This window comes from Oncorhynchus nerka, linkage group LG18 (genome assembly GCF_034236695.1).
Source record: "Oncorhynchus nerka isolate Pitt River linkage group LG18, Oner_Uvic_2.0, whole genome shotgun sequence".
NCBI classification, from domain to species: Eukaryota; Metazoa; Chordata; class Actinopteri; order Salmoniformes; family Salmonidae; genus Oncorhynchus; species Oncorhynchus nerka.
Genome location: NC_088413.1, coordinates 55,653,353 through 55,677,454, shown reverse-complemented (window position 1 = coordinate 55,677,454; position 24,102 = coordinate 55,653,353). Strand labels below are relative to the sequence as shown.

Below are 24,102 nucleotides of genomic sequence, written 5' to 3'. Positions count from 1 at the left end.
GGGCCCATATTCATAAAACCTTCTGACATTTTTTCCTTAACTATAAAATTAAGCAAATTTGCTATTCCTCAAAGGTTCTTGAACATTTTCTTGCGCTATTTCCTATGTTTCTTCTTAAGCCAAAAGTTAAGAAGAAATTAGATTCTTGAAAATAATGTTATTGGAAATGTTGTTAATTCCAAGATGGCTCAACCCTTACACTCAGGCCAGTGAGAGAAAAAGCTCAGGAAAGCAATTGAACATATTTAATTTACTCACAAACTTCATCTGAAAGTTTCAGTATTGATTATTTTAAACCCAAAAACATGTTTTAGAACAGTCATCTCAGTAAGAAATATGCTAACATGATTGCCACTGCTAGCTAGATAGCTAGCTAAAACGGTTGCCTAGCAACAAACATCTTAAGAAGATTTGTAAGAAGATATTTGAGAAGTTTGTAAGAAAATCATTCAACCTTAATATATTGTTGAGGAATTTCATTTACAAACTATCTTATGAACTTATTATTATTTTTCTTAAGAAGCTTCTTAAGTTTTTGTATAAGAAGTGTTTTGGGAATCTGCGCCCAGGCCATGTTGCTATGGCAACAGAGAGCACAGAGAGGGCAAAGCCGGATGGCAGTGACTTGCCACAGGTGAGTCCATTGCTCGCTCACTCACTCAAAGCTGTAAAATACCCCCATGTTTGTTTTGAGAAAGTGTGGGTTTCTATCTCCAGGCTCTGTAATATGAGCTGTATAAGTGAGACAGGCATGATTCTAGTCTGATTTATCTCTGGGGTTCTGTGGCACATTGTTCTAAAAGACAGAACATTTTGATTGCCCCTGTACCTCAGAGCAGCTAGGAGGGTTAGAGGTCTTACCTAGAGAGACAAAGAGAGGACAGAGTGAAATAAATAGTTGGAAAGACGAGAGTGAATACAGTGAGTGAAGTTGCTTCAGGGAAGTAATGTTATTGCCAAAATTGTATTAAAACCACCATGTTTGCATGGCTCTAGGTGGAAAAAACACATGTTCTTTTGTGTGTGTTGTAGCTTGGGTCTACAAAGAATGCTTAGTCTTTTGTTAATGACATTGATAGCTGTTGATAACTTTTGATAATGTTGATAATGTTAATATTTACTCCCTTGTAATGTTCTCACTCATAATGCAGCAAAGGACAACTACCCAAGGTACTTTTAGATGTTTTTTTTTTAAGAATACAATGTAGTCTGAACAAAGAACAAAGGGCCTGTGCCCTCTTGACCATAGACTGTATATACAGTGGGGCAAAAAAGTATTTAGTCAGCCACCAATTGTGCAAGTTCTCCCACTTAAAAATATGAGAGGCCTGTAATTTTCATCATAGGTACACTTCAACTATGACAGACAAAATGAGAAAAAAAATCCAGAATATCACATTGTAGGATTTTTAATGAATTTATTTGCAAATTATGGTGGAAAATAAGTATTTGGTCACCTACAAACAAGCAAGATTTCTGGCTCTCACAGACCTGTAACTTCTTGTTTAAGAGGCTCCTCTGTCCTCTACTCATTACCTGTATTAATGTCACCTGTTTGAACTTGTTATCAGTATAAAAGACACCTGTCCACAACCTCAAACAGTCACACTCCAAACTCCACTATGGCCAAGACCAAAGAGCTGTCAAAGGACATCGGAAACAAAATTGTAGACCTGCACCGGGCTGGGAAGATTGAATCTGCAATAGGTAAGCAGCTTGGTTTGAAGAAATCAACTGTGGGAGCAATTATTAGGAAATGGAAGACATACAAGACCACTGATAATCTCCCTCGATCTGGGGCTCCACGCAAGATCTCACCCCGTGGGGTCAAAATGATCACAAGAACGGTGAGCAAACATCCCAGAACTACACAGGGGAACCTAGTGAATGACCTGCAGAGAGCTGGGACCAAAGTAACAAAGCCTACCATCAGTAACACACTACGCCGCCAGGGACTCAAATCCTGCAGTGCCAGACGTGTCCCCCTGCTTAAGCCAGAACATGTCCAGGCCCGTCTGAAGTTTGCTAGAGAGCATTTGGATGATCGAGAAGAAGATTGGGATAATGTCATATGGTCAGATGAAACCAAAATATAACTTTTTGGTAAAAACTCAACTCGTCGTGTTTGGAGGACAAAGAATGCTGAGTTGCATCCAAAGAACACCATACCTACTGTGAAGCATCGGGGTGGAAACATCATGCTTTGGGGCTGTTTTTCTGCAAAGGGACCAGGACGACTGATCCGTGTAAAGGAAAGAATGAATGTGGCCATGTATCGTGAGATTTTGAGTGAAAACCTCCTTCCATCAGCAAGGACATTGAAGATGAAACGTGGCTGGGTCTTTCAGCATGACAATGATCCCAAACACACCGCCCGGGCAAGGAAGGAGTGGCTTCGTAAGAAGCATTTCAAGGTCCTGGAGTGGCCTAGCCAGTCTCCGGATCTCAACCCCATAGAAAATCTTTGGAGGGAGTTGAAAGTCCGTGTTTCCCAGCAACAGTCCCAAAACATCACTGCTCTAGAGGAGATCTGCATGAAGGAATGGGCAAAGGGCATTTAACAAAGTATTGAGATAAACTTTTGTTATTGACCAAATACTTATTTTCCACCATAATTTGCAAATAAATTCATTAAAAATCCTACAATGTGATTTTCTGGATTTTTTTTCTTCTCATTTTGTCTGTCATAGTTGAAGTGTACCTATGATGAAAATTACAGGCCTCTCTCATCTTTTTAAGTGGGAGAACTTGAACAATTGGTGGCTGACTAAATACTTTTTTGCCAGACTGTATCTATATATAAGGAAGGTCTTTACCTGTGTTTGCACGGAACACACGGCTCCTGGACAGGAATGTGAGCTGCCCGCCTCTCTCATGATGTCACTCTCTATAATGTCATAGGCAGAAAGACTAAACACTGATCCTGCCCACTCTAGTGTTCACTTCACTGCAGTGAGTGTTGTTGTGGGGAGTATTATTTTTCTGCTTCCAACCGTGGTTTTTGACACCACAGGTTTGACGTAGGCTTTGGTGAATGCCTGGAAGCCCGCTATTCATTCACAGGTTAATTGTTATTTTGGTTTTCATAGCAGCAACAGGTGTGCAACACAGAGAAGCCAGAAGCTCCTGTTGAGGCAGAAGTCCCCGTTGTAAAGAAGGAGACTCTAACCCCAGACCCTTTTGTGAAAAAAGAGACCCCAGCTGTACCAGAAGGACCCACCATGCAGGACATCTTCACTGACATCCAGCGCCTGTCACAAACTGGACCAAAGAGCATTCTCATTGAGGTACGCTCAAAGGTTACCGGGCAGAGTTGCACATGCACATTTTTCAGTTTGTGATAGTAATGCTTTATATTAGTGTTTGAAATGTTTCTGATATTTGAACGTTTGTGCGAGCAGTTCAGAAAAAATTGCCCTGGCAAGGAAAAAACGTATTACAATAGCTTGAATTATTAGTATCTCAATCTTTGTCGAAGCGCACCACACTGTTCACTGTCCACATGGTCATACTGTCTCTTTGTGTGTAACCACAGATTAAACCTTGTGAGGACCCCATGAGGATTCTGAACACGTCTCTGGCTGACCTGCAGGCTCGTCTGAGCAGGCTGGTGGTCAGGGTACTGGGCTGCAGAAACCGCCCTGCAGACCTCAGCCCCGCAGCCATGGCTTTGCAGGTGGAGGAGGCCGAGGTGAGAGCCAGACCAAAATAAACCGCAACCCAATAGCAACACACAACACACCAGAAAACCACAACAGCAACGCACAATAGAAACCCACAACATAATCCACAGTACAGTTCACAATAGTAACCCATTTAAATGTCAACATAGAGGTTGATATTTAAGTTATAAGCTTTTCAAGTCTGTCCTATTGAGTCAGTTGATCATTATTCCTAGAGTGAACATGCTGTGTTTTGTATTTTGTGGTTCCAGGAATGCAGACAGGCTGCTCAGACCCAGATGTCTGTGTTCTCCCAGCCCAGAGAGGCTCAGACTGCAGACCGGGAGGCCTTTGAGCATATGGAGAGCCAGTGGGGCGCAGCAGTATGGGATGCCTCGGAAGCTGTCCACTGTAAGGAGGCCCAGCTGCAGCTGGTCACTGAGGCGGACAGGCAGACACAGACAGTCAAGGCCACTCTGGAGAAACTGTCTGCAGAGCTGGAGGCCCTCACAACGTGAGTGTTGTCACTGCAATCTCTGATGAATAGATTTACTTTAGTTTTTATCAGTAAGAATATTAGGTATTTTCTAATTTCACAATACAATTCGATGGTCACACTGCCTAGTGAATAGTGGAGAATATGTCTATAATGCTCCGTTTAAAAAAATAATGCCCCTCTCCAATGCTGTGTGCAGATCCCCAGTGGAGAGCAGCTCAGCAGAAGCTGAGGAGCTACGTTCCTTTCTGCGGGGTATGGAGGAGGACAGGACCGTCATGGGGGAGCTGACCCTCACTCTCACCAAGCTGTCCCCCCACCTGAACCAGGCAAAGCGAGCTGCTGCACAGATCCAGCAGATAGGCCTGCAGGAAGAGTGGAGGTCACTGGAGAGAGCTTCAGAGAAGACCCTGTACTGTGTCAATGGCTATGCCAGGGAAACCAGCAGCCTTCTCGCAGAGATCTCCTCTCTTCAGGAGCAAATGGAGGTCATAGGAAAGGCTACAGGCTCACCCCATTCCACTACAATCCAGTGGGACAGCAAGAGGGCCCAGGAGCTGATGATGGTGAATGCTGAGCTGACTGCAGCTCAGCAGAAATGCCTCTACCTGCAGCAGGGCTCAGAGGCTCTGGCCCACAGCTCCCTATATGAGAAGAAGACGAGGCAGATAGAACAGGGGCTCCAACAGGTCAAGGAGCAGCTGGATCGTGTTGGAGAGCAGGTGTCCTCTCAGACCCCCAGCAGTGACAACCCTATCATGAATAAGATCCACAAGGTAATGATGGACGCCTTTGCCTGGGCCAAGCAGATGGAGAGCGACATTGAGGGCCGGAGGAGGAAGGTGGCCCTGCTCCCTGAGGGGGTCCATCGGCAGATCAAAGACCTGAAGAAGCTGCAGTGGGAGATGGCGGCCAAGCAGGCCCAGCTGGAGGCCCTGGTGGAGGAGGTGGAGGAGCTGCTCCCAGAGCTGGACCAGGCTGATGAGGTCCCCATGGTGCACTCCTCCCTGGTCAGCCTGGAGAGTCTGTCCAGGTCCACCACAGAGAAGCTAGCCAAGGCTGTGAAGGAGATGGAGTCAGGCTTGCAGACTAGAGAGAATATGTCAGAGCAGATAGCAGACCTGGACTCCTGGGTGGTGGGTCACCTCCATAGAGAAGCCTCCAGGAGGGGAGAGGGGGAGGGCCAGAGTTCTAAAGACCTGGATCGCCGAGTCAGACAGATCCAGGAGACCCTGGTAGAGGCGGAGAAACAGGCTGCTGTGTCCGAGGCTCTTCTCATGAGGAGCAGAGACATTGCCTCTGAGCTCAGCATCACAGAGAACTGCCTCCTCAATGAGAAACTCACAAACCTCCAGGAGGACATCAAGAGCATCATCAGCTATGAGAAAGCTAACCAGCAGGAGCTGGAGGAACTCCTTCAGACTCAAGACGCATCTAGGCAGAAGGTGACCACGGTGGAGAAGAGCCTGAGACAGATGCTGGTGGACCTAAACAGACACAGGTTCCCGGTCACCAGGGAGACTCTAAGCACCATTGAGCCGTTTAAACACATGATCATGGAGCACAAGTGCCAGGTGGACAAGCTGCAGCCCTTCATCCCTGAGGAGAAGAAACAAGAGCTGCTGTGTGTCATTTCCCAGTTGCACTGCAAAATGAGCACGCTGAATATGAAGGCCAAAGAACACGAGAGGTACCTCACCTTCAGGCAGTGTGTGGAGGAACTGCGGGAAAATGTGGAGGAGCAGGTCCTCCAGACCAAGGAGGAGAACAGGGGGAAGGAGGAGAGGTACACGACCGGTCAGGTCATCCTCACTCAGCTCCCTCTGATAAAGAGACTGTGTGAGGAGGCTTCCGATGAGCTGCAGAGCATCTCCCAGGACCTCTATCCCTCACAGCTGTCTGCAGAGCGTGGGCGGCTTAAGCAGAACCTGGAGAGCTTCCAAACCTGGGAGATGACTGTGATCAACAACATCCAGATCCTGGAGTGGGGCCTGCTGAAGGAGGTGCACCTCCAGTCGGAGCAGAGAGCTGTGCTGGCCTTCCTAAGGGACATCCAGCGGGAGCTGCAGCAACCATGCCAAGTGGAGCCCACCGAGGAAGCCGTCGACAAGGAGCACTGGAGGATTGTGACCCTGCGGATGACCGTGGAGTGCAGACTGAGGGTGTTGAAGATTCTCGAGCGCAAGAAAGGAACTAGGCAGCAGGATGGATCCCTGGAGTATAGTGACCTGATGGACCTGAAGAATGCAATCCTGAATGAATGTGACTTACGAATGGCAAGTTGTTTTGTTTTTGGTTGATTGTGTTTCAAAACCATATTAAATGCATGTTCTACTAATTTAAAAGGTAATTGACTATTCATGTAAAAAATGGTGATGATTTTTCAGGAGAGCGTTTCCCAGGCACGGAATTCTTTGAGAGACTACACTGGAGCTGTGAGTGGTGCTGTCAGGTTCCTCCAGGAGGCTGAGGCCCTGCTCCATCCCTCATTAGCCCCAGTCGGAGGTTGCCTTGAGAGGCTGAGAGACATCCAGCAGGCCCTGGCCTCCATGGAGGAGCAGCTCCATTCCCATATAAGCCAGATCCAGACCCTGGCCCTCCAGCATGACTACCTGAGCCCCCAGACGGTGGAGCGTCTACAGAGGGAGGTGCTGAGCCAGCTCCTGGTGCGGATGTCCACCCTCCAGGCCCAGGCCCAGCTCAAACTGGAGGCACTGCAGAGGTAGACACGGTCTCTTAAGAGTCAAAGGACCTTAGATATAGTCATGATAGTGAAATGATTGTAAAACTCAACTGCCAAGTCAAGCCAACCTTCTAATGCTTAATGCCATTTGTAGTAGTCTTATTGATGTGACGCCTGATTGATATGTGGCTTGTGTTTGGTAGGTGTGCTGAGTATCACAGAAGGTATAGGAAGTGCCATGAGGAGATCTGCCAGTGTGTAAAGAGCGCAGAGACCCATCTCTCCTACTGTCACTCTCACAAAGTCAGCTCTCTCACAGACTGCACCGACCAGCAAGCTAAGCTAAAGGTATGGGGAAAGAAACACATTTTTCGTAGCGTTAACTTTTTTTTTTTAATATATCTATTTTTTTACCCACTACTTTCTCTCTCCTTTACAGGCTCTGTCTGAGGAGGTGGACTCTGTAACAGGGCTTCTAAAGTGTTTGGGGGAGTGGTGCCCGGAGCAGGGTTGCCGTTGCAGCAGGGAGGGGGCGGTGAGCGCGCTCTGGAGGCAGGTGGCAAGACTGCAGCGTTGCACCCGCAATCTGAAGACTCACTCAAATCAGAGGGCAGACGAATGGAGTGATATTACAAAGAGTGTGAGTTACATGATAAATACTGGACACCTCTTCCTCAATCTTAAAAATAGCTTTGAAATTAAGTTGAAATTAAATTGTTTTCAACCCTGCGATATAAAATCTACCAAACTCTTTCAGCCAATGATTGACACAATATAGAGAGAGACCCCACTCTTCCCAGCACAGAAAGTCAGGTTGGAAGCAGCCATTTTACAAACTGACTCATTAACTCCAATTCTTGTTATCCTTTCAGGTGGAGCGAGCGTCCATCATGCTGGAGCAGGTGGAGGCTGAGCTGCCAAATGACTCCAGGGAGAAGGTGTGTGGGGAAGAGCTGCAGGTGCTGCTGTTGTACTGGGACCAGTACCAGGACAGGCTAGACTGTGAGCACCGAGCTCTCTCAGCTCTCGAGCTCCGCATCGCCAGACTGCTGGGCGTCCCCGCCCACCTGGAGCAGGCCCCGCCCAACCCGCTGTGTCAACAGTTGCAGGTCATGCAGGACCGCTATGACAGGTGAGAGGTCAACCACCATACAACAGACAGGACAGGAAACACATTGTTTGGTATTGTTGTTTCAGGAGCTGAGTGTGTGGTGCCGCAAATATTACACTTAATTCCCACTTCTCAAAGACACAAATCCCCATATGCCAGCATATGCCCATATGGCATGAATGAACAACTATAGGCTTTAAGACAAGTGTTAAAAGCCAAACGTGCATTGATGGTCATACCAATCAGTGTTTCTGTGGTAGTGCAGGGCATAGGTACTCAAACTCCCAACGGCTCCACACATTCACACTTGGATGAGCATTCTGGGAAAAGTGGGTCGGGAAAGGGTTGCTGTGCCTCTCCACTCAGGACAACAAGCGCAGAAAGATGCACACTCATACCTACTCAGTCATCCACAGCATACACGCACATGCTTACTGTGTAGATAGACAATCACAGACGCAGAGGTTGTGAAATACTTAAATACCTGAATTGAGATGATGCTCTGCATCCTGATTTTGGTGTCAGCTTTCGTTCCCAAAGGAAACTCTTTTCCTTATGAAGTCAAGGTAAGAGACTAGAGTTTTTTAAATCTCCTTTTTAAACGGACTATGTGTTATATTGGTTATGTACCATGCTAGCTGTTTTTTGATTCACAGTGATGTACAGAGCCTTCGAAAGGTTTTCAGATCCCTTGACTTTTTCGAAAATGTTACAGCCTTATTCTAAAATTGATTAAATTGTTTTTTTTTCCTCATCAATCTACACACAATACCCCATGACAAAGCAAAAACAGTTTTTTAGAAATGTTTGCTAATTTATAAATAATAAGAAAAATTAAATATGACATTTACATTTACTCAGTACTTTGTTGAAGCACCTTTGGCAGTGATTACAGCACTTCTTGGCACACCTCTGCTTAAGGAGTTTCTCCCATTCTTCTCTGCAGATCCTCTCAAGCTCTGTCAGGTTGGATGGGGAGTGTTGCTTCACAGCTATTTTCAGGTCTCTCCAGAGATGTTTGATCTGGTTCAAGTTCAGGCTCTGCCTGGGCCACTCAAGGACGTTCAGAGACTTGTCCCGAAGCCACTCCTGCGTCATCTTGGCTGTGTGCTTAGGGTTGTTGTCCTGTTGGAAGGTGAATGTTCGCCCAAGCCTGAGCTCCTGAGCACTCTGGAGCAGGTTTTCATCAAGGATCTCTCTACTTTACTCCATTCATCTTTGCCTCGATCCTGACTAGACTCCCAGTCCCTGCCGCTGAAAAATATCCCCACAGCATGATGCTGCCACCATGCTTCACCGTAGGGATGGTGCCAGGTTTCTTCCAGACGTGATGCTTGGCATTCAGGCCAAATATTTAAATCTTGGTTTCATCATTTCAGAGAATCTTGTTTTAGATACCTTTTGGAAAACTCCAAGCAGGCTGTCATTTGCCTTTTACTGAGGAGTGGCTTCCGTCTGGCCACTACCGTAAAGGCCTGATTGGTGGAGTACTGCAGGGCTGGTTGTCCACCTGGAAGGTTCTCCCTTCTCCACAGAGGAACTCTAGATCTCTGTCAGAGAGACCATCGGGTTCTTGGTCACCTTCCTGACCAAGGCCCTTCTCCCCCGATTGCTCAGTTTGGCCGGGCGACCAGCTCTAGGAAGAGTCTTGGTGGTTCCAAACTTCTTCCATTTAAGAATGATGAAGGCCACTCTGTTCTTGGGGACCTTCAATGCTGCAGACATCTCTTGGTACCCTTCCCCAGATCTGTGCCTCGACACAATCCTGTCTCGGAGCTCTAAGGACAATTCCTTCAACCTCATGGCTTGGCTTTTGCTCTGACACGCACTGTCAACTGTGGGACCTTATATAGACAGGTGTGTGCCTTTCCAAATCATGTCCAATCAATTGAATTTACCACAGGTGGACTCCAGTCATGTTGTAGAAACATCTCAAGGATGATCAATGGAAACAGGATGCACCTGAGCTCAATTTCGAGTCTCCTAGCAAAGGGTTTGAATACTTATGTAAATAAGGTATTTCAGTTTTTTTATTTTTAATACATTTTCAAAAATGTCTATAAACCTGTTTTTGCTTTGTCATTATGGGGTACTGTGTGTAGACTGCTGAGGATTTTTTAAAATCAATTTAAGAATAAGGCTATACCATAACAAAATGTCGAGGAAGTCAAGGGGTCTGAATACTTTCCGAAGGCACTGTAACTAAGACTTTAGCCAGCTGTTTGGTGCACTATAGACCTGCCTGTCTGTTTGTGTCTACAGTCTGAAGGAGAAGAGCATGCTGGGGCGGTGTGTGGTGCGGACGGAGGTGGAGGAGAGGGACAAGGTGAGGGAGGAGCTGAGTGGGGTGAAGGCGTGGCTGGTGACTGCAGAATATCTCCTGTCACAGCTGGAGCAGTGTCCCAACACACATAAGCTACATGTGGGTAACCCTCGGTCTCACAACACCTTAACATCACACAGTGTGGACAACACAATGTACCTATACACGCAGAGTGTAGTAATTTAGCAAATATTCTCAGCAGCATGCAGGAGTTAAGAGTGCCAGATTGAAAGGTTCCACAGTTGACGCATGGCATTTTGGGTGTTTGCTTTTATCATCCTCCTATGGAAGCATATGGTAGACTACAATTAGTGGAATTCATGACAAAATACTGTTTACTTGTCATTTTCAGTAATTTACTGTATTTTATGGAATTGTCCATATATTTTTTCATATTTAGTGTGTTGCTTATTGAGGTGGTTTTGGTTGTTTCAGTGTTCTTGACAAATGATAGCATAGCCTACTGTGAATGCTAATATATTTCATAGGGATAAGTGCATAGTTGAGATTTGAACAACTCCCTCCCCTCTGTACAGTGATGCATGCGTAACGGGCTTCTAATGAGTAGGTATTTCCCATCTCTGTACCCACAACACAATGCTGTGTCTGTGCTCTGCAAACAAACATTATCAACTCAGAGGAAACGTTTACAAAGACAATATCTCTTCCAAATTGCACGGTTCACATTTTTATCTCATTTGAAATTCATCGAGTTAATGATTTGAAGCTCAAGTTGAATTAAGTGGAAAGTCTCGTTGTGACTGTACTATATATTTCCTGATTCTATCATTCCACCATGAACTGTATGTGGCGGTTGGTTTTGAGTTTCACTACTGAAAGGTTGTTGTAATGAAGGTCTTCAGTGAGACTGTTAGCTCAGTGAAAGAGTTCCCCAACAAAGTGCCACATTTGAATTTAACCGTTGGCTGGGCCCTCATCCCTTTAGCTAGCTTAGTTTTATCAACCTTCCCCGGAGCTTTGTCTTGGTACTCAGTGGATGAGAGGGGACCAGTGTTAGTGTTGTCTAAAGACCTGAGTCTTGTCCAACATTTTCTCTATGTCTCCCCACCCCCCTCTACTCAGAGAGGGTCTATGAAAGGGCTCTAAAGCCCCCCCATACCTGCCTCTTTTTGTTCCACCTTGTAAGTGGATCCTCTTGGTGCATCTGTCCCAGTCTCAGACCAGCACTGATGTCACCTCCCTGACACACACACACACACACACACACACACATGCAGCTTCCTATGTGGTGTTGCCCTGGTCCCTGTCTCAGAGCCAGGTTGTGCTGTATTTCATCTGCATCACTGGTCGTGTTTTTCCTATCGTCGTTTGATTTTCATGTTCAGTCTGTGGACTAGGACTGTGAATAGCCTCTCATTAGCTGTGTGCTGCTAGGTGGGAGGTGAAGAGGGCTCATGCTGAGTAGCTTCAGGAATGAAAGACTTAATAAGGAAGCCTTTCTGAGCTAGTTAAACCAGTCCAGGAGAGAGAGGTGCGACATACTCGGCTGTACATTCTGTCTGGTAAGAGCTGGACCCTATGGAGGATGTGAATGAATCTATGAATGTGTATTAGCGTGTTTGTGACCTTGGAGACATAATGATGGCAAAGAGAGGGTATAGGTTGTAGAACAGTGGAGGCTGTTGAGGGGAGGACGGCTCATAATAATGGCTGGAACGCAGCGAATGGAATGGCATCAAACACACGGAAAGCCGTGTGTTTGGTGTATTTGATTCCATTCCACCTATTCTACACCAGCCGGTTCCTCCCCAATTAAGGTGCCACCAACCTCCTGTGCTGTAGAATGAGGCTCGCTGAACTTTGTTTTTTCTCCTCTCTCTTTCAATCTCTTGCTTTCTCTCTCTCTTATTCTCTCTCCATCTTTCTCTCTCTTTCCCTCCCTCTCTGTCTCTCCTCAGGAGGTTCACACCCAGCTGTGTACCCAGAAGGCAGTGCTGCAGCGCATCATGGACGGTCTGAGGATGAAGTACTCGGACATGTACACCCTGGTTCCCGTGGAGATAGAGGGACCGCTACAGGACGTGACACACTCACTGCAGGAAGTAGAGGAGAAGGTACAGTAGCTGAAACCTTTACCTGTGCTTGTAGCATTGTAATGTGGTCTATTTGTAAGGACCTCATTTGTAGATATTTTCTATGAATGTCAAGAACAAGCTACATTTATTTCCACTACTTGTGTCTGACTGTCTTACTGCCCCCCAGGTAGGGGATGTAATGGAGAAGAGCGGTCCCCTGCACAGACTGGGAGCCAAGGTGTCTGAGATCAAGGCTGGTCTGGGATCAGTGCAGGACAAACTGCAGCAGAGAAGCACCTCTCTTTCGGAGGCAGAAAGCACACAGAAGGTGAGTGCTAAGATAGCAGATATGAGAACTGATCTAGGATCAGAGTTTACCAGGCTGATGTACATAGCAGAAAGAGACTGTGTTATCACATTTGTGTGTGTGTGTGTGTGTGTGTGTGTGTGTGTGTGTGTGTGCGTGTGTGGGACGAACTGGACATGTGGCACTCCCGTGTGGCAGCGTTGGAGGTGGAGGTGCAGGATCTGGAACAGGCTGAGGAGGCCCAGGTCCTTACAGAGAGCCTGACGGAGGCCCAGCTGCTCCACTCACACATGGCCAAGCAGGCAGAGCAGAGGACCGCCTTCCTCAGCAAGGTGAGGAACTACAATTCCCTAAACCCCCCTGGTTACTCTGACACATGTTCAGTTAACCCCTTGGGTAGTGTTAGCCCCTGTGTTTGTGGACTAGGACTGTGAATAGTCCTAGTACAGTGTGTGATAGATCATACTTTTTTGATGACGTCAGGGTTGACTTTTATTTGTGGATGATGATATCATAGCATGTCTGATGTTATGATTTTTCTATATGATTTTATAGCTGATTTAATACTGACTATGTGTTTGTGTTGGTTGCAGATCAGCACATGGTTACAGGAGCATGATGAGATGATCAACAGCTCCAACAGTTGGCTAACTGAGGCTCAGTCCTGGCTCACTGCTCCCTGTACCTACACTACAGCCAAAGATTTGGCCAGCTACGTCCACGCACTACAGGTCAGTACAGCGCAACTCTTACCCAAAACTTTCCCTACACTCACCCAAGTCAAATGTACTACAATGAAGTGCACAACACAATTTGATTCATCACCGCATAACAAATGTTAAGGTTAGCCTATATTATCAGAATAATCATATGGTCTCCTGTAGATGTTACTGATCTCTATCCTTCTGTGTTGTAGATGGTGCTGGATGACTCTCAGCAGATCCGCATCACTCTGCAGGGCTTTGTGTCCGTGCTGAAGGAGATCTCCCTGGTGTGTGACATCACAGCGCAGCAGGAGCAGCTGGCCGAGGCTGACCGCCATGTGGCCACTGTGCAGCAGGGCTTTGTGGCTCCACTCTCCCAGCTAGACCATGCCGCCGCCGTGAGTCCACCTCTCTTTCTCCACTTCTCCTAATTTCTCTCTCTCTCTAATTTAATTTAATTTAATTTAAAGGCTTTATTGGCATGGAAAACGTATGTTAACATTGCCAAAGCAAGTGAAGTAGATAATAAACAAAAGTGAAATAAACAATAAAAATGAACAGTGAACATTACACTCACAAAATTTCCAAAAGAATAAAGACATTTCAAATGTCATATTATGTGCAAATAATAATAAGTACAAAAAGGAGCAAAAATAAAATTAACATAAATATTAATACATAAATATAGGTTGTATTTACAGTGTTTGTTCTTCACTGGTTGCCATTTTCTTGTGGCAACAGGTCACAAATCTTGCTGCTCTGATGGCACACTGTGGTATTTCACCCAATAGATATGGGAGTTTATCAAAATTGGGTTTGTTTTCAAATTCTTTGTGGGTCTGTGTAATCTGAGGGAAATATGTGTCTCTAATATGGTCATACATTTGGCATGAGGTAAAAAGTGCAGCTCAGTTTCCACCACATTTTGTGGGCAGTGTGCACATAGCCTGTCTTCTCTTGAGAGCCAGGTCTGTCTACTGCAGGCCTTTCTCAGTAGCAAGGCTATGCTCACTGAGTCTGTACACAGTCAAAGCTTTCCTTAAGTTTGGGTCAGTCACAGTGGTCAGGTATTCTGCCACTGTGTACTCTCTGTTTAGGGCCAAATAACATTCTAGTTTGTTGTTTTTTTGTTAATTCTTTCCAATGTGTCAAGTAATGATTTGGTCTAATTGTGTTGCTGTCCTGGGTCTCTGTGAGGTCTGTTTGTGTTTGTGAACAGAGCCCTAGGACCAGCTTCCTTAGGGAACTCTTCTCCAAGTTTGTCTCTCTCTATAGGTGATGGGTTTGTTATGGAAGGTTTGGGAATCGCTTCCATTTAGGTGGTTGTAGAATTTAACAGCTCTTTTCTGGATTTTGATAATTAGCGGGTATTGGCCTAATTCTGCTTTGCATGCATTATTCTGTGTTTTACATTGTGTACACAGAGGATATTTTTGCAGAATTCTGCATTTAGTGAATTCTTGGTTGGTGAGCGGACCCCAGACCTCACAACCATAAAGGCCAATGGGTTCTATAACTGATTCAAGTATTTTTAGCCAGATCATAATTGGTATGTTGAATTTTATGTTCCTCTTGATGGCATAGAAGGCCCTTCTTGCCTTGTCTCTCAGATCGTTCACAGCTTTGTGGAAGTTGTGGCGCTGATGTTTAGGCCAAGGGATGTATAGTTTTTTGTGTGCTCAAGGGCAACGGTGTCTAGCTGGAATTTGTATTTGTGGTCCTGGCAACTGGACCTTTTTTGGAACACTGTTATTTTTCTCTTACTGAGATTTACTGTCAGGGCCCAGGTCTGACAGAATCTGTACAGAAGATCTAGGTGCTGCTGTAGGCCCTCCTTGGTTGGGGACAGAACCGCCAGATCATCAGCAAACAGTAGACATTTGACTTCAGATTCAAGTAGGGTGAGGCCGGGTGCTGCAGACTGATCTAGTGCCTTCGCCAATTCGTTGATATATATGTTGAAGAGGTTAGGGCTTAAGCTGCATCCCTGTCTTAACCCACTGCCCTGTGGAAAGAAATGTGTGTGTTTTTTTTGCCAATTATAACCTCATACTTAGCTCTGCCATCTTCTACATGGATTTTAGAATGTTGTATGTTTTTCCCCCAACCCCACTTTCCTTCAATTTGTATAGCAGACTCTCATGCCAAATTGAGTCAAAAGCTTTTTTGAAATCAACAAGGCATGAGAAGACTTTGCCTTTTGTTTTGGTTTGTTTGTTTGTCAATTAGGGTGTGCAGGATAAATACGTGGTCTGTCGTATGGTAATTTGGTAAAAAATACAATTTGGCATTTGCTCAGTACATTGTTTTTATTTAGGAAATGTACAAGTCTGCTGTTAATGATAATGCACAAGATTTTCAAAGTTTGCTGTAGACGCATATCCCAAGGTAGTTATTGGGGCCAAATTTGTCTCCACTTTTGTGGATTGGGGTGATCAGTCCTTGGTACCAAATATTGGGAAAGATGCCAGAGCTAAGGCTGATGTTAAATAGTTTAAGTATAGCCAATTGGAATTTGTGGCCTTTATATATTAACATTTCATTGAGGATACCATCAACACCACAGACCTTTTTGGGTTGAAGGCTTTGTATTTTGTCCTGTAGTTCATTCAATGTAATTGGAGATTCCAGTGGTTTCTGGTAGTCTTTAATAGTTGATTCTAAGATTTGTATTTGATCAGGTATATGTTTTTGCTGTTTGTTCTTTGGTATAGGGCCAAAAAGATTGAACAAGTGGTTTACCCATAAATCTCAGTTTTGGATAGATAACTCTTCATGTTGTTTGTTTAGTGTTTTACAATTTTCCCAGAAGTGGTTAGAGTCTATGGATTCTTCAATTACATTGATCTGATTTCTGACGTGCTGTTATTTCTTTTTCCGTAGTGTATTTCTGTATTGTTTTAGTGATTCACCATAGTGAAGGCGTAGGCTCAGGTTTTTTGGGTCTCTAAGTTTTTGGTTGGACAGGTTTCTTAATTTCTTTCTTAGGTTTTTACATTCTTCATCAAACCATTTGTCATTGTTGTTAATCTTCTTTACATTTTTTTGATTTGATAGGGAAGCTGAGAGGTCAAATATACTGTTTAGGTTTTCTACTGCCAAGTTTACACCTTCACTTATTACGTTTTGTCCAGGAAGTTGTCTAAAGGGGATGGAATTTGTTGTTGCCTCATTTTTTGAGGGTAGGTTTCCACACTATTTCCTTCCATCTATAGTATTTCTTAATATTATTCAGTTCCTTTGGCTTTGATGCCTCATGATTTGAGTATTTCTCTGTTCAAGTAAACTGTAATTTTGCTGTGATCTGATAGGGGTGTGGGCTGACTGTGAATGCTCTGAGAGACTCTGTCTCGCTTTCTCTCTCTGCATTGCTCAATGTTCTTTTCTGATTGTGTAGGAGGTGGAAGCTATAGAGACGGAGGTGAAGATGATGGAGAAGGACGTCACTGAGATCAGGACGTTGTTATCGTCCCCTGACACTCTTCCCAGCCCCAGAGAGGAGAGCCTGAAGGTGAGCTGGGTGAAAGGAGTGTCTGGCACGTTTAGCCCTGGGACAGAGAGTGAGTGCTGCTCTAGGATTAGTTTTGCCTTTCAGATCATAATGAATAACAAATGGGAAACCTGATTCTAGATCGTCAATCCTACTCTGAGACGCTTTATGAATACAGGCCCTGGTCTCCCTCCTGTAACCCAGAAGTGAGTCACTGTGTGTATATCCTTATACAGGTGTGTGTGGACAGGATCCAGTCTTTGCGGACGACCATAGCAGAGATCCAGAGCTGTAAGCCAGGCCTGTGTCTGCCAGAGAAGGCTGAGGAGACCCTCACTGTCTTTCAGAGAGTGGAGCAGCTCCAACAGCAGCTAGAAGAGCTGGAGAAGGTGGCTGGGCAAATAAATGACTCCTCACCTACACACAAACACACTTTCTCAAATGTACACTCAGGATGACTGTTTTCCTTTATTTTCAGATGGTTCCAGGGGAGTTCATAGTGAAGAAACAGACACTCCCTTTACTGCCAGTGAAGGTCCCTGCTCCTAGCCCAACTGTACCCACCTCTTCCACAGAGAATGTTTCTGTGCCCAGCTCAACATTACCAGCCACTGAGGAAGCAGACGTGAGATCCTTCCCTACAGCCACACCACTGCATGGGTCACCTCCACACTATAATGATCCTCAGGTTTTAGGCTGGGTTTCTGTATAAGCACTTTGTAATATGTAAAAATTGCTTTATAAATAAATGTGATTGATTGAACCTGACCAGGATATTCTGTTTTTGCAGGAGAATGGAGTGGAGCAGGGCCAGATCCAGATAGTCCATGTAGAGGAAGACGCGCTGAAGTCTTCTCCTGAACAGAGACTCAGCTGGGGAACGGAGAAGAGTCGGGTAAAAACCAAGTCACCCATATGTAGACAGTCTGACATGTTGTTAGCATGTGTCTACCTGGTAGTATCTTGTACCTGTCTGTGCTGTCTATTATAGTTTAGAAGCCTTTGAAGTCTTACTCCCACTCAGCTGTCTCACCCTCACTCAGCTGTCTCACCCTCAATCAGCTGTCTCACCCTCAATCAGCTGTCTCACCCTCACTCAGCTGTCTCACCCTCACTCAGCTGTCTCACCCTCACTCAGCTGTCTACCCCTCACTCAGCTGTCTACCCCTCACTCAGCTGTCTCCCCCTCACTCAGCTGTCTCACCCTCACTCAGCTGTCTACCCCTCACTCAGCTGTCTCCCCCTCACTCAGCTGTCTCACCCTCACTCAGCTGTCTCACCCTCACTCAGCTGTCTCACCCTCACTCAGCTGTCTCACCCTCACTCAGCTGTCTCCCCCTCACTCAGCTGTCTCACCCTCACTCAGCTGTCTCCCCCTCAGTCAGCTGTCTCCCCCTCACTCAGCTGTCTCACCCCCATCATCTGCCACCCATCTTACCTCTAACCTGTCTCACCTCACTACTTTGTGTCAGCCGTAATCTGATTTATATTCTAAAAATGAGATGTGAGAGTAGATGACTTGTTCTAACATTACAGACACTGGTCAGGGGTAGGCAGGTCATGCTCCGTATGTCATGTGGCTTTTAATGGTACATTTGTAATGACTTAGTGCTTAGTTAGTTTGTAGTGCTTAATAAAGCAGGACATCAGTCTTCTAGTAGCATTGCATGCTTTTCATAACTCTTTGTTTTTCTACTATTCTTTCTTTTTAGAAGATGACCTCACTATTACATAGGGGGAGGGACATACCATATTCAAAGACAAAACGAACACCTAAGAAATGATGAATCATTTATTATAATATATAATGTATTTAACATTAGTAGGGGATAGGGGGATATATGTTTATAACATAGGGGATATAGGTTTATCAAAAGGAGAAAAGGTTTCAAAATAGGAGACAGACATGAAGCATCAAACAACCCATCATTAAAGGGCCTATTGTCAACATACAGTATATACAGTTGAATTCGGAAGTTTACATACACTAAAGTCAATAAAACTTGTTTTTCAACCACTCCACAAATTGCTTGCTAACAAACTATAGTTTTGGCAAGTCGGTTAAGGACATCTACTTTGTGCATGACAAGTCATTTTTCCAACAATTGTTTACAGACAGATTATTTCACTGTATCACAATTCCAGTGGGTCAGAAGTTTACATACACTAAGTTGACTGTGCCTTTAAACAGCTTGGAAAATTCCAGAAAATTATGTAATGGCTTTAAAAGCTTCGGATAGGCTAATTGACATCATTTGACTCAATTGGTGGTATACCTGTGGATGTATTTCAAGGCCTACCTTCAAACTCAGTGCCTCTTTGCTTGACATCATGGAAAAATCTAAAGAAATCAGCCAAGACCTCAGAAAAAAAATTGTAGACCTCCACAAGTCTGGTTCATCCTTGGAACCAATTTCCAAACGCCTGAAGGTAGCAAGTTAATCTGTACAAACCATTGTACGCAAGTATTAACACCATGGGACCACGCAGCCGTCATACCGCTCAGGAAGGAGACTCCTAGAGATGAACGTACTTTGGTGCGAAAAGTGCAAATCAATACCAGAACAACAGCAAAATACCTTGTGAAGATGCTGGAGGAAACAGGTACAAAAGTATCTATATACACAGTAAAACGAGTCCTATATCGCCATAACCTGAAAGGCCGCTCAGCAAGGAAGAAGCCACTGCTCCAAATCCGCCATAAAAAAGCCAGACTATGGTTTGCAAATGCACATGGTGACAAAGATCATACTTTTTGGAGAAATGTCCTCTGGTCTGATGAAACAAATATAGAACTGTTTGGCCATAATGACTATTGTTATGTTTGGAGGAAAAAAGGGGGTCTTGCAAGCCAAAGACCACCATCCCAACCGTGAAGATGGCATCATGAAGGACAATTGTGGATATATTGAAGCAACATCTCAAGGAAGTTAAAGCTTGGTCGCAAATGGGTCTTCAAAATGGACAATGACCCCAAGCATATTTCCAAAGTTGTGGCAAAATGGCTTAAGGACAGCAAAGTAATGGTTGGCGTGGCCATCACAAAGCCCTGACCTCAATCTATAGAACATTTGTGGGCAGAACTGATAAAGCGTGTGCAAGCAAGGAGGGCTACAAACCTGACTAAGTTAAACCAGCTCTGTCAGGAGGAATGGGCCAAAATTCACCCAACTTATTGTGGGAAGCTTGTGGAAGGATACCCAAAATGTTTGACCCAAGTTAAACAATTTAAAGACAGTGCTACCAGATACTAATTGGGTGTATGTAAACTTCTGACCCACTGGGAATGTGATGAACTAAGTAAAAGCTGAAATAAATCATTCTCTCTACTATTATTCTGACATTTCATATTCTTAAAATAAAGTGGTGATCCTAACTGACCTCAGACAGGGAATTTCTACTCAGATTTAAATGTCAGGAATTGTGAAAAACTGAGTTTAAATGTATTTGGCTAAGGTGTATGTCAACTTCCTTCTTCAACTGTATGTATATATTGCCATGCATTCAGTTTACTGACATTAGCTAAATATTATAAAGTGGGTGAACATATAACCTGTGAAAGCAGTGGGACATCAATTTAAAGTGATCTGAGATATAGTCATATAACACAAAGATACAGTAAACTCCAAAAAGTTATAGAGATGAGGATATCCTAGATTCCAGGGAAGTTACTTAATATTCACAGAGGGTGGATAGGAGTTTCTGAATAGATTGTGTTTAAGAGCGAGACATAGAGACCCCCCCCCCTGCCTATGACACATGAGTCCCGTCCAGCCCACCACACATGACCCCTGACCTGCAATAAGGCGACCAATGTGAGTACAGTGAGTAAGTCTCAAAGACAGTGTCCATTCCTACAGTTTCTAGTATGGGTTTACGGTTCTGTAAAACTCCAACGATTCATGACATTTTTTCCATTTTTTCCATGTGCCTAATGCAACACACAACACTGAAGCATGACTAAACCAATTATATTTAAATGTCTACCAAATAAGAGCATTGCTCATTCTAATTCTCAATCTATCTTTGTCATACACTCCTTTTAGAGTGCGCTTCTATTCCGGGACGTGCATGTGTTCCCATCATTCAGCTTCTTTGTATGTCTGTGCATGTGTCCTTGACTTGGCGTGGCAGGAGTCCAGGGGCGTGTCATGTCCTGTGGAGGAGGAAGAGGGAGGGTAGGAAAAAGAGGAGGAGGGGAGAGGAGACTCTGTGGTGGCTGTCTGGGGCAAAGCTCCAGTGTCCTACTGGACCCTCTGACATCACTGCCCCTGGCCTTCCTGTGACATGCCCGTGGGTCACTCTGCCCCCTGTTTCACTGCAGCACTGGGAGGCACTATATCCAACCCTGCTTCCCTATAATCTTGTTCCCATGTTTCCTCTTCCTCCTCCTCTTCCTCCTTGCTGGTCTCACACACATTCTGGAAATTTGCTTGTCTGTGTTCAGTTTCTTTCCACATATTTTTACTTTGACAATAAAATCAGTATCTTCTCTATTTATTTTTTTTCAATTCTCTATGTTGCTATTTTGTTTTCAGGTGGGTCGTTGTTATTTAATGCCGTCCCCTCAAGTCTTCCTCTTTACTTTTCAGAATGTTGAGGGTACTGCTGCCGATGTGATTGATTACCTCTAGGGGGCAATGTGGTGCAATCTTTGCCAATGACTTTTACCAAAACATCTATGAGAAGTTTTTAAAACGTTTGTTTTTACTCATATATCTGCACCTTATTTTAGAACCAGGGTGTTTTTATAGTTTTGATGTTTTTTGTTGTTGCCTATTATTTCATTAAAATGTTTGTGATTTGTTATTGACTGTCTCCACTGTGTTGCTGTTCTGGTCAGGACCCCGAGGTTGCAGCAGAAGGGAGCCGTGCTGCAGCTGAGGAAGAAGGGGGAAGCACAGCCATGGAACAGAGTCAGGACACAACTGAACAGGTACCAGACACCTCCATCTATGGGAGTCAGACAATGGCACCTAACAGCACTGTATGATGTAACATGTATAACAACCCTCATATGAAAGAACATAACATTACATAATAACATGACTGTTTTAGTGCCTTAATGAATGACTGTGTATGGTTTTCTCATGGATGATAACATAATAATGACTGATGCTGTATCTGAGTAGTGTCCACATTGTAACACTGCTCATGTCTCTTCAGGACCTCTCTGTAGTGGGTCTCTCGGTCGCCTCAGGAACAAGTGTGTCCGAAGCTTTATCAAAACCTGTGGGCACAGTCAGAACACAGTCTCTGTCTGAAAGCATGGTAAACACACCCCCCTCCATTCAACTCTCAAAATCCTCCAAGTCCCAATGTATTGTGTCCTAGACCTAGTCTGGAGTAGAACCCATTGTTTAGACTCCCTCTCTATCTCGATCTACGTTCGGTGCATTTACATGGCGGAAGAATCCCAGATATTCTATCACACTGCAGTTTGATTCTCACAGGTTGCAGTATGAGTCTGAACATTCTGTTAACACATTGTCAGGAATTCGAATTCCGATTTTTATAGTTTTATACGTTTACGTGATAAATGACAACTAAGCATGCTATCCAGTGAACTGTCAGGGAGTAGGCTCATGTGAATCTGGTTCATCCCCGGTTACTGATAGCTGGCAGACCACCTCTTTTACAACAAAGACAATTCCTCTAACTGGAAGGGAAAGAAAGGAGTTGATGATGTGGGGTGCGTTTTTAAAAAGGATACTATATTGTACTGCATGGGTCCTTTTTGTTGTTGTTTGATGATCAAAAAACGTACTTGATATTGATACGTTGATAATTATTTGGACTTTCCATAAAATCGTATACTGGTAACCACATTTGTGAATCCTGTTTTAATAATGTATAATATACATTTATTAGACGTTGTTGACCCTTAAGACTCTGAGTATAATTGCACATGCCTCGACGCAATATGCATATCTGTTTAGTTTATTACTCTATGTGTTTGCTTACACACATATGCATTGTATTTCAATGAGTTATGATCGTTTTGCATAATATGCTGTTTACACACTATTCCACCACTGCCTGGAAGCAGGACGGCATGGAAAACTATATTCTTGGAATTAGTATTTTCCCATTTATACTTTAGATACAGTCCCAAGCAAGTACGTTTATAGTAAAGTATACACTACCAAGATGACTGTTGGCCATGAAAATGCACTGATTGAACTTAATTGATATTAATAGAGTACTTAGTCTTAATACTTCTGCATGTACTGTACTGTAGGATGTTCTTTTTCATTTTTCCTTTGTGAACAAATACAGCTGCTTCTTCTTATGTGGCAAAACTGAAGAAAAGAGAAATAAATCCAGCCAAATGATCTACTCCCCCCGTCTCTCTCTTTCTGTGTCAGGAGCTCATGGGACAGAGGGGGCTTGCATGGAGGGGGGATGACAGCCACCCAGAGGGGCTGAAGACACACATCAGAGACACACACACACACCCAGGGGGCTCACCTGCTGCACATATACTCACAGAGGATGTACAGACACTCACTGAGGTCACAGTGGACACAAGTGTCCCCAAAGACATCCAGACAGTAACTCCAGTCATTTTACCAACGATGAGACTGTCAAAGGTGGATAGTAGGCTGGTGTTATCTGAGGCAGGGCAGGCCTGTCTGGTTCAGCCACCCTCTGAGAAGGCTCTGGTTGTTCCAGAGCAGAGGCCCACAGTGCCCCAGCCAATGCCCAGAAAGAAAAAAAGCGCACCTCAGACAGGGTTGCTCACGGCACCATCCCAGCCTATAGAAATGGCACTCAATGTATCCACTGGACAGACACACACAGCCTCTGATCTCACACACCAGACACCTGTGCAAGTTGAGGCATCTACCCCTCTAGCAGCACCTGAGGAGACACCCACCACCACCACCCTGGGCGTGGTCAGCACACACACTGTCCCCCAGACCACACTCAAACCAACCGAAGAGGACATGGAGGGTGTGCATCCAGCAGCAACCCTGGTAAGCACTGAAACGTCCCAGTACAATACAGGCCCAACAGTCCTAACCCCTGCTAACCATGCAACCACAGTGGTCTACGAGTGCACACACGAGTGGGTCTTAAACGATGTTTCACAAAGACCTGGGTTCAAATACTTTTTGAAATCGTTTCAAGCACTTTACCTGTGCTTGATTGAACTTGTCTGCTTAATGGAACCAATAGAATGGTCCCAAAACTGCAAAACCACACCCATCTGTCACTACAGGCAGAATAAAGCAAACCTTCAAAGTATTTGAAGTATTTCAAAGAGTATTTGAACCCAGGTCTGTT

The 24,102-nt window shown here is 44.6% G+C and overlaps 1 protein-coding gene across 1 annotated transcript in view; it reads left to right on the top strand.

Annotated features, from left to right (window-relative positions):
- The window catches only part of syne2b (spectrin repeat containing, nuclear envelope 2b), a 152,132-nt gene that overhangs the window by 70,470 nt on the left and 57,560 nt on the right, over positions 1-24,102 (top strand). The window contains exons 60-80 of the mRNA XM_065003352.1: positions 3,090-3,287; positions 3,536-3,691; positions 3,935-4,176; positions 4,358-6,434; positions 6,546-6,880; positions 7,045-7,189; positions 7,281-7,481; positions 7,714-7,973; positions 10,215-10,374; positions 12,195-12,350; positions 12,499-12,639; positions 12,774-12,950; positions 13,212-13,349; positions 13,535-13,720; positions 16,720-16,833; positions 17,049-17,201; positions 17,291-17,500; positions 17,603-17,707; positions 21,656-21,748; positions 21,979-22,083; positions 23,181-23,792. Coding sequence (XP_064859424.1) covers positions 3,090-3,287; positions 3,536-3,691; positions 3,935-4,176; positions 4,358-6,434; positions 6,546-6,880; positions 7,045-7,189; positions 7,281-7,481; positions 7,714-7,973; positions 10,215-10,374; positions 12,195-12,350; positions 12,499-12,639; positions 12,774-12,950; positions 13,212-13,349; positions 13,535-13,720; positions 16,720-16,833; positions 17,049-17,201; positions 17,291-17,500; positions 17,603-17,707; positions 21,656-21,748; positions 21,979-22,083; positions 23,181-23,792 — 5,964 coding nt within the window. The remainder of the gene's footprint in view (positions 1-3,089; positions 3,288-3,535; positions 3,692-3,934; positions 4,177-4,357; positions 6,435-6,545; positions 6,881-7,044; positions 7,190-7,280; positions 7,482-7,713; positions 7,974-10,214; positions 10,375-12,194; positions 12,351-12,498; positions 12,640-12,773; positions 12,951-13,211; positions 13,350-13,534; positions 13,721-16,719; positions 16,834-17,048; positions 17,202-17,290; positions 17,501-17,602; positions 17,708-21,655; positions 21,749-21,978; positions 22,084-23,180; positions 23,793-24,102) is intronic.